General features: G+C 44.1%; 1 protein-coding gene across 6 annotated transcripts in view; it reads left to right on the forward strand.

Moving 5' to 3' along the window:
- USP54 (ubiquitin specific peptidase 54) overlaps positions 1-15,796 on the forward strand; it is a 128,620-nt gene that overhangs the window by 92,392 nt on the left and 20,432 nt on the right. For all 6 annotated transcript variants that reach the window (XM_029060220.2, XM_029060219.2, XM_039911569.1 and 3 more), the window contains 8 exons: positions 327-476; positions 1,695-1,863; positions 3,674-3,844; positions 5,209-5,340; positions 5,571-5,951; positions 7,069-7,300; positions 11,420-11,553; positions 12,811-12,984. In XM_029060220.2, the coding sequence (XP_028916053.1) occupies positions 327-476; positions 1,695-1,863; positions 3,674-3,844; positions 5,209-5,340; positions 5,571-5,951; positions 7,069-7,300; positions 11,420-11,553; positions 12,811-12,984 (1,543 nt within the window). The remainder of the gene's footprint in view (positions 1-326; positions 477-1,694; positions 1,864-3,673; positions 3,845-5,208; positions 5,341-5,570; positions 5,952-7,068; positions 7,301-11,419; positions 11,554-12,810; positions 12,985-15,796) is intronic.

Below are 15,796 nucleotides of genomic sequence, written 5' to 3' on the forward strand. Positions count from 1 at the left end.
CTTGATTCTATTTATTGCTATTGTTTTTGTCTGTCTATCTCCCCTTATTAGACTGTAAGCCCGTAAAAGGGCAGGGACTGTCTCTGTTACTGATTTGTACATTCCAAGTGCTTAGTACAGTGCTCTGCACATAGTAAGCGCTCAATAAATACTATTGAATGAATGAATTAATAAAATGGGGATGAAGACTGTGAGCCTCACGTGGGACAACTGATTACCCTGTATCTACCCCAGCGCTTAGAACAGTGCTCTGCACATAGTAAGCGCTTTACCAAAATTATTATTATTATCTAAGTGTATTATTTTTCCTCCTCCTTTTTCCACAGTTGTTTTTTAGGGTGACAGATGACCGGGCTAAACAGGCTGAACTCTATTTAGTGGGAATGATCTGTTACTACGGCAAACATTACTCCACTTTCTTCTTCCAAACAAAGATCCGCAAATGGATGTATTTTGATGATGCCCATGTCAAAGAGGTAAGAAACTGTAAGAGTAAGAAGTATTCAAAATGCCACCCAGAACTAAGATAATTCACCTATCAGCAGATGGGCCTCCTGCTTAGATTGTGCAGTGCTTGGCACATAGTAAGCACCTAACAGATAACATAATCATCATTATTCTTATTGTGCTTAGTACAGTGCTCTGTAGATAAAAAGTGCTCAATAAATACAATTGAATGAATAAATGACCAGATCCGTGCGAGGAATGCCTTTGTTGGTGCCATATTTTAATGTCTCATAACAAACGCATCGCCAGGTCAGACAGAGTCTTTCAAATGAATTATTCCAGCTGGTCCAGGCCAAGAGATCAGCAGAGGAGAAGGAATTTCAGATGCTAGAACTTTCCATAGGAATACCCAGAATTTTGCAGCAAAATCCTCATTGTGGGTAAGGTGAACAACAGTTGCCTCATCCAGCCCCTTTGTCACAAATTGAGCAGCCTCCAAGGTTTCTGTATATTCAGTGGCACCTGGGAAATCGGAATCCAAGCGTATCAACTACTGACCTCAGGGAAGGCTAGTATGGTTTGGGTGGCCTCAGTAAATGAACCGTTTTTTTCCCCAACATTAGCCGAAACTGATGGATCTTTCCACCTAAATAACATGAGATCAATCAATCAGTCAGTGGTATTCATTGAACACTTACTATGTGCCGAGTACTGTACTAAGCTCTTGGGAGAGTCCATTACAACAAGAACTAGCGAAATGTTCCCTGCCCCTAACGAGTTTACAGACTAGAGGGGGAGGTAGGCATTAGTGTATATAATTTATAATATATAATTTAAAGCTGTATACATAAATGCTGTGGGGTTGAGGGTGGAGTGAATATCAAATACCCAGAGGTCACAGATCAAGGTGCCTAGACGAAACAGAAGAGAGAGCAAACCGGGGAAAAGAGAGCTTAATTGGGGAAGGGATGAAATGAGATCCTTATGGGTCATTTGAGATAGTAGGCTCATTTGGATCTTGAGGCTCATTATCCTTCACCCATCCTTCACCAAATTTTCAGAATATTTATTAGTTGCCCTACATGAGATTGTCTCGGAAGCATGAAATAGAAATCTGATTTTTTCCGTTTTCTATTCTACTCTAACTGAAGACGCAGTGCCAATGAGAGGCTAGGTGAAAGCAGGTAAAAGTTGTTGAAAGTAAAAATATAACTACAGTATGGATTTTGGGGGGGTTTCGGGTTTAGATTGGACCAAAGTGGAAGGATGTGGTCACCAAGTGCATCAAGGGACATTATCAGCCTTTGCTGCTGCTCTATGCAGACCCCAGGGGAACCCCTGTTTCCACTCAGGACCTTCCTCAACAAGTGGATCTTCAACAGTTGAGCAAGACATGTTATGACAGCGAGGATTCAGGTAAGCTGGTCGACTCTTTTCCTTTCCCCTTCAGTGTGGGAAGGCTGGCCGACTCTTTTCCTTTCCCTTTCAGTGTGGAGAGGCCAGTAGAACTGGGTAGATAAGATAAGGGCCAGAAAGATCTTTTGAAAATGAGGAATGGAAACCACTAGAGGTGCCGTCATTAAGTGAGACTGGATCCAAAGCGTGTTGTGCCGGTGTCCTTGGGGAATGTTCTTATCTGCAGGGGAGTTCACATGGCCCTTGTCAATCTCCAAAAGCATTGAGAAGTCTGTCCTTGCTTAGGTACTCTTCGGAAGAAATACAAAGCCAAGTGGAGTTTATCTAAGGAAGCAAACCGATAAAAAAAAAACCAAAACCCTTTAATAGTAGGTAAAAGAATCTTCAGTAAAGAGTTGATTTGAACTGGGAAATTAGATTTGGCAGGATGCAGCAGTCAGATTATAAGTAATGTCAACAGATAAGGGTAAAACCCTTTAAACTAATAGTAGGTAAAAGAGAATCTTCAGTAAAGAGTTGATTTGAACTGGGTTAATTAGATTTGGCAGGATGCAGCCCTCAGATTATAAATAATGTCAATAGATAAAGGATGTTTCTCATCTGTAGTAGAGAACATGTTAATTTGTGTTAGGTAATAAAGAATAGGGAAGCTTTACATACAGATATGAATGTAAATGCTGAGGGATGGAGGGAGGGGTGAATAAAGTGAATACAATCACTTATCCTATCCTTTCTTGATTATTGTATCAGCCTCCTTGCTGACCTCCCAGCCTCTTGTCTCTCTCCACTCCAGTCCATAATTCACTCTGCTGCCCAGATCATTTTTCTACAAAAACGTTCAAAACATGTTTCCCCACTCCTCAAGAAATTCCAGTGGCTGCCCATCCACCTCCACATCAAACAAAAACACCTCACCATTCGCTTTAAAGCACTCAATCACCTTGCCCCCTCCTACCTCACCTCACTACTCTCTTAGTACTCCAACCCAGCCTACACATTTCGCTCCTCTAATGCCAACCTTCTCATTGTTCCTCAGTCTGCCACCGACCCCTCATCCCCATCCTGCCTCTGGTCTGGGACTCGATCCCTCCTCATATCTGACAGACAATTACTCTTTCCCCCTTCAAAGCCTTATTGGAGGCACATCTCCAAGTGTCCTTCCCTTACTAAACCCCCCTTTCCTCTTCTCCCACTCCCTTCTGCATCACCCTGTCTTGCTCCTTTTATTCAGCCCCTGCGTGTCCCCCCTCCCCCCACCCAGCCCCACAGCACTTATGTACATATCTGTAATTTATTTTTATTAATATCTGTCTCCTTAAGGTAGTTAAGGTATGTATGGAGGCTAAATGGGAGATGATGACTTGAGAAAATTGGATGAGGTCAAAAGATCAGAGGCCCCTAACTCGGAGTAGCTTAGCTGTACAGGTAAGAGGAGTGTGAGAGAAAAAGCAATTGAGGTTGTGGTCAGATAGAGCGATTTCAGAATTGATATAGGTAGAAATTGTATAGTGACTAGAGAGGATGAGATTGATTGTGTGTCCAAGTGGGTGAGTGGGCAAGTTGGAGTGGAGCAGGAGGTCAGTGGAGTTGAGGAGTAAAAGAAAGTGGGTAGCAGAAGGGTCATCAACATCTATGTGGTTACTGAAGTGTCCAAAGATCAGTGAAAGGATGGAGAAAGAGAAAGAAGGAATGTGAAAAAAAGGATCCAGATAGGTTCAAAATGATGCAAGTGGGGCCTGTGAGCCTTAGATGACCTCTCCTTCCTTTCTTCCCCTCCTGTTTTCTGATTTGCCTGATCACCGTCTTCCAGGGAGGGAACCCTCCATCTCAAGTGACACCCGTACGGACTCCTCAACTGAAAGTTATCCTTACAGACATGCTCATCATGAGTCTGTGGTCAGCCACTTCTCCTCTGACTCCCAGGGGACAGTCATCTATAATGTGGAGAATGATTCTGCATCCCAGAGTAGCCGGGACACAGGTAAGAAGCCTTTCTAAGAGATGTATGCCAAATATGCTTCCTCCAAATTCTCAGGAGAGGAACACAACTGTATAACTTTCTTACTACCTTGGCTACACTGACACAATCCTCTCTTGGTTCTCCTCCTATCTGTCTGGCTGTTCATTCCTATTTGTAAATTATTTCATGTCTCTCTCATACTGTAAGATCTTTGTGGGCAGGGAGAGTATCTTCTACTTTGAATGCAGTCTCCCCAAGAATTAGTACAGGGCCCTGCACAAAGTAAGCACCCAATAAATACTATTGATTGGTTAATTGCAATACTATTGAATATCACAGGTAGAGAATTTAGGCTTATTTGGGGGATGCCTAAGGTTTCGAAGATGGGGAGAGTAATGGTCTGTTGGATATGAAAAGAGTGGGAGTTCCAGGCCAGAGGGGGGATTTGGGCAAGGGTTTGGCAGCAAGATAGACTCAAGATGCAGTGAGTAGGGTGGGGGTAGGTAGAGAATTTAGGCTGTGGTTGGCATGCACTATTCAGTTCTCCTATAACACTTGGTTATATTCTCGCAAAAACCCATGTTAAGAAAAATGCGTACTGTTGTATGCTCAGGTGCTGCACTAAAGCCATTTCTTCTGACACTGCAGCGCACTGTATCCAAACAAGTTTGCTTTGTAAGATGAACACTTCCTAATGCTCTAGCAATTTTCTAGCATAGATGTGTAGTGAAATCACCTGATATGGGAGAACCGAGTGTCCTGTTTCATTATTTCAGAGTCATAGTCTAAGCTATGGCATAGGAAAGAGAGGAAGAGAGCAAAAGGCAGAAACGATAGAGTATTCAAACTTAGTGGAAAGAGCACGGGTTTAAGAGTCAGAGAAAGTAGGTTCTAATCCCGCCTCCACCACGTGCAACCTAGGGCAAGGCACGTAACTGCTCTGTGCCTCAGTTACCTCATGTTTAAAATGGGGATTGACTGACCCCCATGTGGGACAACCTGATTATCTTTTATCTACCCCAGCATTGGAACAGTGCTTGGCACATAGTAAGTGCTTAACAAATGCCATCATTATTATTACTATTCACTGCCCAATTTTAAGGAGAGGTGCTTGAAGAAACAAGACTCTACCTACTGGGAAGCTTCACAAAACACAGGTCTCCATCAGATGTGGGTTCCCAGAGATTGTCATTCTAGAGCTCTTCTGTGGGTCTTTTGGCAAGTTGTTTGTTGTTTCAGCTAGATCACCAAGAACCATCGGTGTACCAGGGCTGCTAGTAAGCTGCTGAGAATTGGAGCACATGGAAGACCTTTGATCTCCAAATGTAGACTGACTCACCTGAGGGCCCCAGGTGTCTGACCTAGTTATTTTCCTCTTCTTTCAGGCCACTTGACTGACAGCGAGTGTAATCAGAGGCATATTTCCAAAAAAAGCTCCTTGATGGACCGCAAGAGGAGTACAAGCCGGACCAGGAGGAAAGGCGATGAGCCTCAGTCGTCTGGGTATCACAGTGAAGGCAAGGGCTTTCCATTTTCCTTCTTTTTATTGCTTGCCTATTGATTGATTATAACTCATTGATTAATTGCCATTTTCTCTACCTACTGACTCTGGACCTTCTCAAACTTGGCTTATCGCTTGTCTTGCACGGTAGAGGATTTGAAGGATTGACAGAGGGAAAATTTCAGTATTGCAGGGGTAACCTTAGGTTGTATGTGTCTGCGTGTGTGTTCTCTCTGGAATCACTAGGAGAAACCCTGAAGGAAAAACAAGCCCCTAGGAATGCCCCCAAACCACCCAGCAGCACCAGCAGGCTGAAGGAATTGAAAGAGACTGTCAGCAATATGATCCACCATAGACCAGCCTTGCCCTCCCCAAACCAGCAGGGCCCTCCACATGGAGGGAGAAGAGGGGATCAGATGGAGAAACTCCCTCCAAGAAACCTGACCGTGCCCACTCAGGATTGGGAATTGGAGAGTAACAGAAGCGAGGCCAGATCCAGCTCATCGAGCAAACACCGCCCAACTTGGAGACCGAAAAGGGAATCTTTGAACATCGATAGCATCTTCAGTAAGGACAAGAGGAAGCACTGCGGCTATACGCAGCTCAGTCCCTTCTCTGAAGACTCGGGTGAGAGGGGATTTATATATTTATACTTTTTATTCTTCATTTATTTTGTTGTGTTAATATCTGGGGCCCCCCCTAGACTCTAAGCTCGTTGTGGGCAGGGTATGTGTCTGTTTATTGGTATATTGTACATGCACAAGTGCTTAGTATAGTGCTCTGCACACAGTAAGCGCTCAATAAATACAATTAAAAACAAGAAAAAAGGCGGAGTGGGGATCATTGGTGCACGGTTACCAAATCAGATGGGCAACGTGATGATTATGGCGTTTCCCCTACTCCCTCTCCCTTCTGTGTCACCCTTGCACTGGGGTTTGTACCCCGTAAGCACCTGACGATATTCAATCCACCCTCAGCCCTACAGCACTTAAGTACATATCTCTGATTTATTTTAATGTTAGTCTCCCCATCTAGACTGTAAACTCTCTCTGGGCAGGGAATATATCTACCAATTCTGTTGCATTGTGGTCTCCCAAGCATTTAGTACAGGGCAGTGTACGCAGTAAGTGCTCAGTTAAGTACCATTAATCGATCGATTGATTTGTTAAATGCTTACTGCGTGTCAAGAAGCATTCCAAGTGCCGGGATTGATACAAGCCAGTCAGGTCAGACACAGTCCCTGTCCCACATGAGGCTCACAGTCTAAGTAGAAGTCGTAGTAATGATAGTAATCGTATTTATTAAACGCTTAAGGGGGACAGGGACTGTGTCTGACCTGATCGACTTGTATCTACCCCAAAGCTTAAGGCAGTTCTTGAACGAGGGCAGGAACGATCCCAGTGCCCAGGCGCTACAGCAGGGAAAGGGAGTAGGGGAAATGAGAGCTTATTTGGGGGATGCCTAAGGTTTCGAAGATGGGGAGAGTAGTGGTCTGTTGGATATGAAAAGAGTGGGAGTTCCAGGCCAGAGGGGGGATTTGGGCAAGGGTTTGGCAGCAAGATAGACTCAAGATGCAATGAGTAGGGTGGGGGTAGAGAAATGAAGCACGCGGGCTCGGTTGGAATAGGAAATCAGCCAAGTAAAATAGGCATACTTATGTATTTGAGCTGTGCTGAAGGCTCTTCTTTTCTGAAATGAGATAGAACAAAGTCAACTCCAATATCCTTATTCCTTATTTCCATAGCCATTGAGCTTACCCAGAATAAACTGAATGAACCAGATACCCGGGAAACCAGAAATAACCAACCAAATATGCAGTACAAGCACTGGAGTCTGGGTCGGACAGCTCCAAACCCGTTGGACCAGCATCCTCGCCTGATTCAAAGGATGGAATCAGGTTATGAGAGCAGTGAGAGGAACAGCAGCAGCCCAGTCAGCCTGGATGTAACTTTGTCCGAAAGCTCCAGCACTTACAGGTACAGTTCCATCTTCCAAGTACTGACTATCAGGTGGTGTCTCTGAGGTGGCTTTCATGTGGGTCTGTGACCCAGAACCGGGACCTCTTTAATAATAATAAAAACTAATAACAACAGTAATGATGTTTGTGAAGCACTTACTATGTGCCAAGCACTGTTCTAAGCACTGGGATAGATTCAGCATATGCAGATCAAAATCAGTCCCGGTCCCACCTGGGACTTACAGTGGAAAAGGGGAAGGGAAAGCAAATATTGAACCCATACTGTACAGATGAGGAAACTGAGGCACAGAAAGTAAAGTGACTTGCCCAAGGTTACACATCAGGCCAGTGGTTGAGCCGGGAACCATAAATCCTCCCCTCCCCCGAGTCTGAGAGCCCTGGGGATTAATTCTTAATTAATTAATTATGGTATTTGTTAAGCATTTACTCTGTGCCACACACTGTACTAAGTGCTGGGGTGGATACAAGCAAATCAGGTTGCACATAGCCCCCATCCCACGTGGTGTTCACAGTCTCAATCCTCATTTTCCAGATGAGGAAACTGAGGCCCAGAGAAGTGAAGTGACTTGTCCAAGGTCACACAGTAGACAAGTGGCGGAGTCATGATTAGAACCCATGACCTTCTGATTCCCAGGCCTGTGCTGTATCCACGCGCCATGCTGCTTCACTTGGGATGCTGGAGCTAGTTCCCCCATTAATCTCAGACCTCTGGCCGGAAAAATCCAAAGCAGAAGCAGCATGGCCTAGTAGAAAGAGCACAGGCCTGGGAGTCAGAGGACTTGGATTCTAATCCTGGTGCTGCCAGTTGCTTGCTGTGTAACCGCTGCCTGTTTCTTCAACTGTAAAATGGGAATTCAATACCAGTTCTCTCCCCTACTTAGACTGTGAGCCCCATGTGGGATAGAGACCCTGTCCAGCTTGATTAATCTGTACCTAGTCCGGCGCAGTGCTTGACATGCACCGAGTGCTTAACAAATACAATAACAATAATCATCATATTAAAAAGACATGTTAAAAGACATGTCCAACTTCCTGAGAGTTTCTTGTTTAGCAGTACCCTCTGCTGGCTGGCCAAGGAAAACAATAAATATAAGAAAGCTATCACTTTTACGGGGTAAGTGGAATTTGCAGTCGAGAAGCAATGTGGCCTCGTGGAAAGAGCACGAGCTGTATCTACCCCAGTGCTTAGGACAGTGCCTGGCTTAGAATAAGTGCTGAACAAATACCATTTCAAAGGGGCAGTAGAGGAAGCAGCCTGGCCCAGATGATAGAACACGGGCCTGGGAGTCAGAAGGGCTGGGTTTTGATTCCAGCTCTGCCCCTGGTTTGCTGTATGACCTTGGGCAAAGTCACTGCGCTTCTCTGGGCCACAGTTCCCTCCTCTGTAAAATGGGGATTAGGACTGTTAGCCCCATTCGAGACAAGGACTGTTTCTAAACCCGATTCACATAATAATAATGTTGGTATTTGTTAAGCACTTACTATGTGCAGAGCACTGTTCTAAGTGTTTACTATGTACAGAGCACTGTTCTAAGTGCTGGGGGAGATACAGGTTCATCAGGTTGTCCCACATGAGGCTCACAGTCTTAATCCCCATTTTACAGATGAGGGAACTGAGGCACAAAGAAGTGACTTGCCCACACTCACACAGCTGACAAGCGGCAGAGCCGGGATTCAAACCCATAACCTCTGACTCCCAAGCCTGGGCTCTTTCCACTGAGCCACCCTGATTCACTTATATCCACTCCAGTGCTTAGTACAGTGCCTGGGCCCAAAGTAAGCACTCAACAAATACCATAGTTATTGTTATTATTCAGCAGAAAAAATTCAACCCCAGCCATCATCTTGCTGGAATGTAAATTTCAACTCAGAAAGATTCCCAAGAAATTTCATTTCAATCGGTGTTGATGATGGTGAAGATGACAGTGATATAGTCTCTCATCCGCCTTGATCCCAAGAAAAATTGAGTACCTGCACAGAGGTCTTTATTATAGTGGTAGTGGCTTGCTCAGCCCCACTGTTACTCTTATCCCTCCCAGACATGATCCTGCTGGGACATGAAGTAATAATAATTAATAATAATAATTATGGTATTTGTTAAGCACTTACTATGTGCCAAGCACTGTTCTTAGCACTGGGGTAGATACAGGTAATCAGTATGTCCCACATGGGTCTAACGGTCTCAATCCCATTTTGCAGATGAGGTAACTGGGTCCCAGAGAAGTTAAGTGACTTTCCCTATGTCACACAGCTGATAAGTGGTGGAGCCGGGATTAGAACCCACGACTTCTGACTCCCAAGCCCGGGCTCTTGCCACTAGGCCATTCTGCTTAAGTAAGGGGACAGGGCACAGAACATCGTAAATGCACGTGCAGTCTTGGTCCAGGTTTGCCAGCTACTGCTAGAACCAGGACTAGAATCCAGAGCTCCTGATTTCCAAACAAATTACCACTAGTGTTGTTGTTATTAGCTTGAGGGTGGGCTCACTGAGGCCTTGACTTGATTAAAAGGGCACAGGCAATTGTGTGTGTGTTTTTTTTCCTTCTCTTCCCTGACTCCCATCTTCCCTTACCTCCAGCTGTCCTTTTTACCATTGTCATTTCATTACTTCTGATTTCCAGCGATATGAATGATGATTCCAGTAGTCCTCTAGATTGTAAGCTCGTTGTGGGCAGGGAATGTGTCTGTTTGTTGTTGTACTCTCCCAAGTGCTTAGTACAATGGTCTGCACACAGTAAGTGCTCAATAAATAGTATTGAATCAATTAATGAATAATAATCTGTTCCGTGGCTGTGTGTACTTCAGTGAACTGCAAATGCAACAGTAAAGAACAGCAGTAGTTTTTTGGCTGCTGAGGGCATGTGGGTATATTCTTTACAGTCATGGACTGTCCCCTTGCCTCACCTTGCCAAAACATGGGAAAAAGCTAATGAGACCACGTAGAATTACTTAGAAAACATCTGTGGTCTACTGTATCTCAGTGAATGAGGCAAACATCACAATAAGAAATACCATTATCGAGTCAGAACAATGTTCCTTCCAGTCCAGTATTCTGTCTCCCATAACAGCAATAGGAATCAATCAATCAATGGTATTTATTGAGCATTTACTAGGAACAGAGCACTGTACTAAGCACTTGGGAGAGTACAATACAACAGAGTTATCAGGTACGTTCCTTGCCCATAACGAGCATACAGTCTAGAGAAAGTTGGAAAAGGAGCTTACTCTCCTTGCCATCCATCCTAATGGTGTGGATATATTACCTAGCAACCCTAATTTTTCCATCTAATAACTCATTCAATCAGGCATTCGTATTAGAGTGCTTACTGTGTACAGAGCATTGTACTAAGGGTTTGGGAGAGTACAATATAAACAGTATAACAGAGTTGGTAGACACATTCCCTGCCCACAATGAGCTTACAGTCTAGAAGGGGAGAAAGACATTAATATAAATTAATAATGGTTATGTACATATGTTCAGAAGTGCTGTACATAACTCATCATGAACCTCTTGTTTCTGCTCTTCCCAAAGGACCTAAGGTCTTTTCAGAGATTCATTTTATGCAATGGGATTATTGAAATGCAAGAAATAGGGAGGACACAACCCTTGACCTCTCCTATTCTCTTCACCTCAATACCCTCATAGTGTCTATGTTGCATGAAATAAGACCTAAATAATTACTGCTCCTACTATCTCCGTACCTCCACCACTACCTATCCTTATTCGCAAATGGTTGTACAAAAGAGGTAATTAAGTGTCTGGGTTAGAAGGTATGAATTCAAGTGTGTGGGAGGGTGAGGGTGGGTTCACTGAAGTGTTATGAATCATTTACTTTCAGTACAAATTAGGAGCGGTTGCCGTGCCGACTCCTTATGTCATCAGAGTGGTACTATATTTGAGGAATCCTCGGTGAGGTAAATTCTTTCAATAGAGCTCTACCTCCCTCTAGACCGTAAGCCCGCCTCTAGACTGTAAGCTCATTATGGGCAGGTAATATGTCTGCTATATTCTATCGGACCTTCACAAATGCTCAGTACGGTAGTCTGCACACAGTAAGTGCTCCATAAATATGATTGATTGACTAACTCCTGATCACCAGACCTGTGTCTCTTTCAGAGATCCTAATGTGAAGAGAGCTGCTGGGATGGTTCCAGCCTGGCGAAACATCCCCAAGTCACAGAGCAGCAGTGTCCTGGAGGTGGAGTCTGCCCCATCTTCACGGGGCTGGACAAAGAGCCAGCAAAGAACCAGTAAGAAAGAGAGCTTAAAACGCAGTGTTTTTTCAATGTAGAAATCAGTACGGAAAGGCAGAGGCTGAGAGGGAACAGGAATAAAGTTTAAAAAGTCACGAAATAAATTATTACTATGAAAATGAAATTTCTGTTCACCAGAGCCAACAAAATGTTGACTAAAGGACATCCATTCAAGATTGAAGTTGGCCTATTTAAAGCAAATAATGATAAATTGAAAATGGTATGGAGTTTCCTAAGAGGTTGGGCAGTGAAACAATGTCAGGCTTTGAATAAATTCATGAACAAGTGATTCCTGGTGGGAAAATTGGTCCGTCAGATGGCGTCCATAACTAGGATAGTTTTCAACCCCCAAGCTTTCTTCTTAGCTACTGTCAGAAACGGTACAGTTCTGGACTGGATCATCAATTAGACTAACCGAGAATGGTGTTTCCTATGTTCTTAAGCATAATGTTTTAGAGTAGATTATTGCAGGGTGTTTGCAAGGGAGAGGATCATAGTGCAAACCAAACTGGGGCTCCAGGATGTCTTTATTACAATCCTAGCCTGGTCTTGCAATGCAGATGTGCAGAAACATTTTAAGAGAATAAACTTGTCTTTCACAGTTGAAGACCTGGTAAAACAACCCACCCTTTCTCAACAGTGCCATCATTGACCTAAGTGTTAGTGATGCAGGGATCTAAGTTACAAATGTTTGGGTCTCAGTGCCGAGCTAAACTTTTTGAAAGTGAGAAGGAAGCACAGGCAATTCGATTCAAAAAACAAGCGAACAACCACCAAACAATCCCAGTTGAAATAAGAAGGTGGTTCTCACTGTCATGAGAAGGGTCACTTCAAACCTGCTTTTCTGAAGGAGAAACTCCTAGGACAGATTCATTCAATCGTATTTATTGAGCACTTACTGTGGGCAGAGCCCTGGACTAGATGCTTGGAAAGCATAATTCAGCAGTAGAGATAATCCCTGCCCACACCAGGTTTACAAATGTGTGCCCTAGTAAAATTAATCAGTTTATTGAGCACCTTCTCTGCAGCTCTCTATACTGTGTGTTTGGGAGAGCACACTAGAATTAACAGATATGACCCCCTTCCCTCAACGAGTTTAGAGTCTTTTCACATCTTCTTCATGAAAACAGTTACCCCCATGGTGCTTCCTGAATAACAGAATGAAATCAGCAGGCCAGGAAGTATAACACTGGGTTTACTGGAAAGTTTACATTAGAAATGGGATCGATTGATTTTCATACATTTGTGACATAGGTGGGAAGGTGTCTTTCCCCTTGAAGAGTGAGTTGGATGAGCTCCAGGAGGAAGTAGCGAGGAGGGCCCAGGAGCAGGAATTACGCAGGAAACGAGAGAAAGAGTTGGAGGCAGCCAAGGGCTTCAATCCACATCCCAGTCGCTTCATGGATCTGGATGAGCTGCAGAATCAGGGTAACTATGGTGCATTTTTGACTGGTGGCGGGGGGGATTTGGAGATGAGGAAAGCGACCGGAAATAAACCAGGCTCTGCTTTTTCCCTGTGTCGTCTTTCTAACTTTCTTTGTCACCCCAGTTCTCATCAAACAGGTACTTGAGTTTCCTGATTTGGGAGGCACAAAGGGTAAGAATATTGACACTAATGACCCAAAATGTAGAGAGAAGCCCCCAGTGGTAGCCAGGATCACTTTTCATGGCAAGAATGTCATATAGTTAATTCTAAAACAGGAACTGAGCCACAGAAAAGAGAAGCACAATGCAGGATGGTGAGGTTTAGTTCCTAATTTTATGATAATTAAAAGCTTTGGGTGTTTTGAGATGAACAGGTTTTCTTTGTCTCCATGTTGTTCCTACATTTCAGCAATGTAGAAACTGGTTCTAAAGTACCCATGGGCTTTCTATCAGGATTGTTATTATTATTAATAATAATTAATATTGTTTTACTTGTTAAGCACCTATTATGTGCCAAGGACTGAGATAGATACAACTTAATCAGGTTGGACACAGTCCCTGTCCCATGTGGGGCTCTCACTCTTAATCCCCATTCTACAGATGAGGTCACTGAGGTCCAGAGAGGGTTAGTGACTTGCCCAAGGTCACACAGTAGACAAGTGGCAGAGCTGGATTTAGAACCCAGGTCTTTCTGACTCAGGCAGGTGCTCTATCCACTAAGCCACACGGCTTCTTGATTCCCCTTGAGCAGATCTGAACCAGTCAACACATTTGGAATTGGAATCTTTAACAAGAAGTCTGTGCTTACCTTTTGTCTTCAATCAGTCAATCAGTGGTATTGGTTGAGTTCTCACTGTGTGCAGAGCATTCTTCTAAGCACTGAGGACAGTACAATATAACAGAGTTGGCAGATATGTTCCCTATCTACAATGAGCTAAACAGTCTAGAAGCAAGTCTTGGCTTGGCTTCCTGTTTTGGTTCTTGTTTTGTATACTGTTGGGGAATGTTCTACCAGCATTGTGCTGACCAGGTGAAATACTATAATGGTATAATATAATATTAATAATGATAACTGTGGCATTTCTCAAGCACCAAGCACTGTACTAAATGCTGGAGTAGATACAAGCATTAGGTTGGACACAGTCCCTTTTCCCCATGAGGCTCCCAGTCACAATAGGAGGGAGAAAAGGGATTTAGCCCCCATTTAACAGATGAGGGAAAGGAGGCGCAGAGAAGCTGAGTGACTTGCCCAAGGTCACACAGCTGGCAAATGGCCATGCTGCTCCAAGTTCAGAGAGGGAAAGTGGAACGTAGAGAATGAGTGCTCTGGCCTTGAGCTGGAATGGATTCAATTCAGTCAGTTGCTTTGGTGATCTTTCCTTAATTTTCAGATCACCTTGTGGATGTAGGTGATAGGTAATAATAATAATGTTGGTATTTATTAAGCGCTTACTATGTGCAGAGCACTGTTCTAATCGCTGGGGTTAGATACAGGGTAATCAGGTTGTCCCACATGAGGCTCACAGTTAATCCCCATTTTACAGATGAGGTAACTGAGGTAGAGATAGGTAGATGAGGTAGAGGTAGAGGTAGATGAGGTAGCTGAGGTAGATAGGTCGAGAAGCGGCTTGGCCTAGTAGATGAAGCACCGGCCTGGGAGTGAGAAGGAGCTGGGTTCTTCTCTGCTACGTGACCCCGGGCAAGTCACTTAACTTCTCTGTGCCTCAGTTACCTCAGCTATAAAATAGGAATTAAGACTCTGTCCAACCCGATTTGCTTGTACCCACCCCAACGTTTAGGACTGTGCCTGGCACATAGTAAGTGCTTAACAAATACCATGGTTATTAGTTATTAATTAAATGCACAATACCGGAAATAAGAGAACCCATTTGAATAGCTATTTTCAGTGCCTCATTCACCCCATTTCATGTGGCATTACCAGAGCACAATTCTCAGCTACAGGTGCCACTTTATCTTGTTTTCTAGAAACACTTTAGAGAAACACATTGCATACATTTGTAATCCAGTTTGAAGAACATCCAGGACTAGGGCTCAGGAGACCTGAGTGATATACCTTTGTCTTACTAGGGGAGTTGATGGTGCCTCAGTCTCTTTCTGTAAAGGATGTTATTCATTATTGCCATGGCATAACCAAACCCTCGTGTGAAACTTTCTGCCTCAAAAATGTAGTTTTATTTTAATGGCGCTCTACAGGCTACTCCATTCACCAATAAATACCTGGAAACAGGCAGGTCCAGAGAGTAGCATTTTCCTCTGTTTCTCCACCTCCTTAGTTCATGTCATTTAATCTCTCACATTTCTAAAAATATCAATCAGCTTGTCCCATTCTTCCCTTCTAACCCCTAGCCATGGAACTATTTGACACCCTTATTTCAGGCTGCCTCTTAAAAAGAGATCCTGGTCCGTTTTTCTTCACTAAATTTGGCGTCGGACAAATGTGATGGTGGGTGGGGACATGGTAGTTCCAGTGGTACTCAAAAGGCATTCTTGACAGTGATATTCAAGAATATCTTGAATATCTTGATGATCTGGGCATGTCACTCCCCTTCTTAAACACCTCCAGTTGTTGCCTATCGACCTCCGCTCCAAACAAAAACTCCTCACTCTAGGCTTCAAGGTTCTACATCACCTTGCCCCTTCCTACCTCTCCTCCCTTCTCTCTTTCTACCGCCCACCCCGCACGCTCCGCTCCTCTGCCGCCCACCTCCTCACCGTCCCTCGGTCTCGCCTATCCCGCCGTCGACCCCAGGCCCACGTCCTCCCGCGGTCCCGGAACTCCCTCCCTCCTCACCTC

The sequence above is a fragment of the Ornithorhynchus anatinus genome, chromosome 3 (assembly GCF_004115215.2).
Source record: "Ornithorhynchus anatinus isolate Pmale09 chromosome 3, mOrnAna1.pri.v4, whole genome shotgun sequence".
Lineage (NCBI taxonomy): Eukaryota > Metazoa > Chordata > Mammalia > Monotremata > Ornithorhynchidae > Ornithorhynchus > Ornithorhynchus anatinus.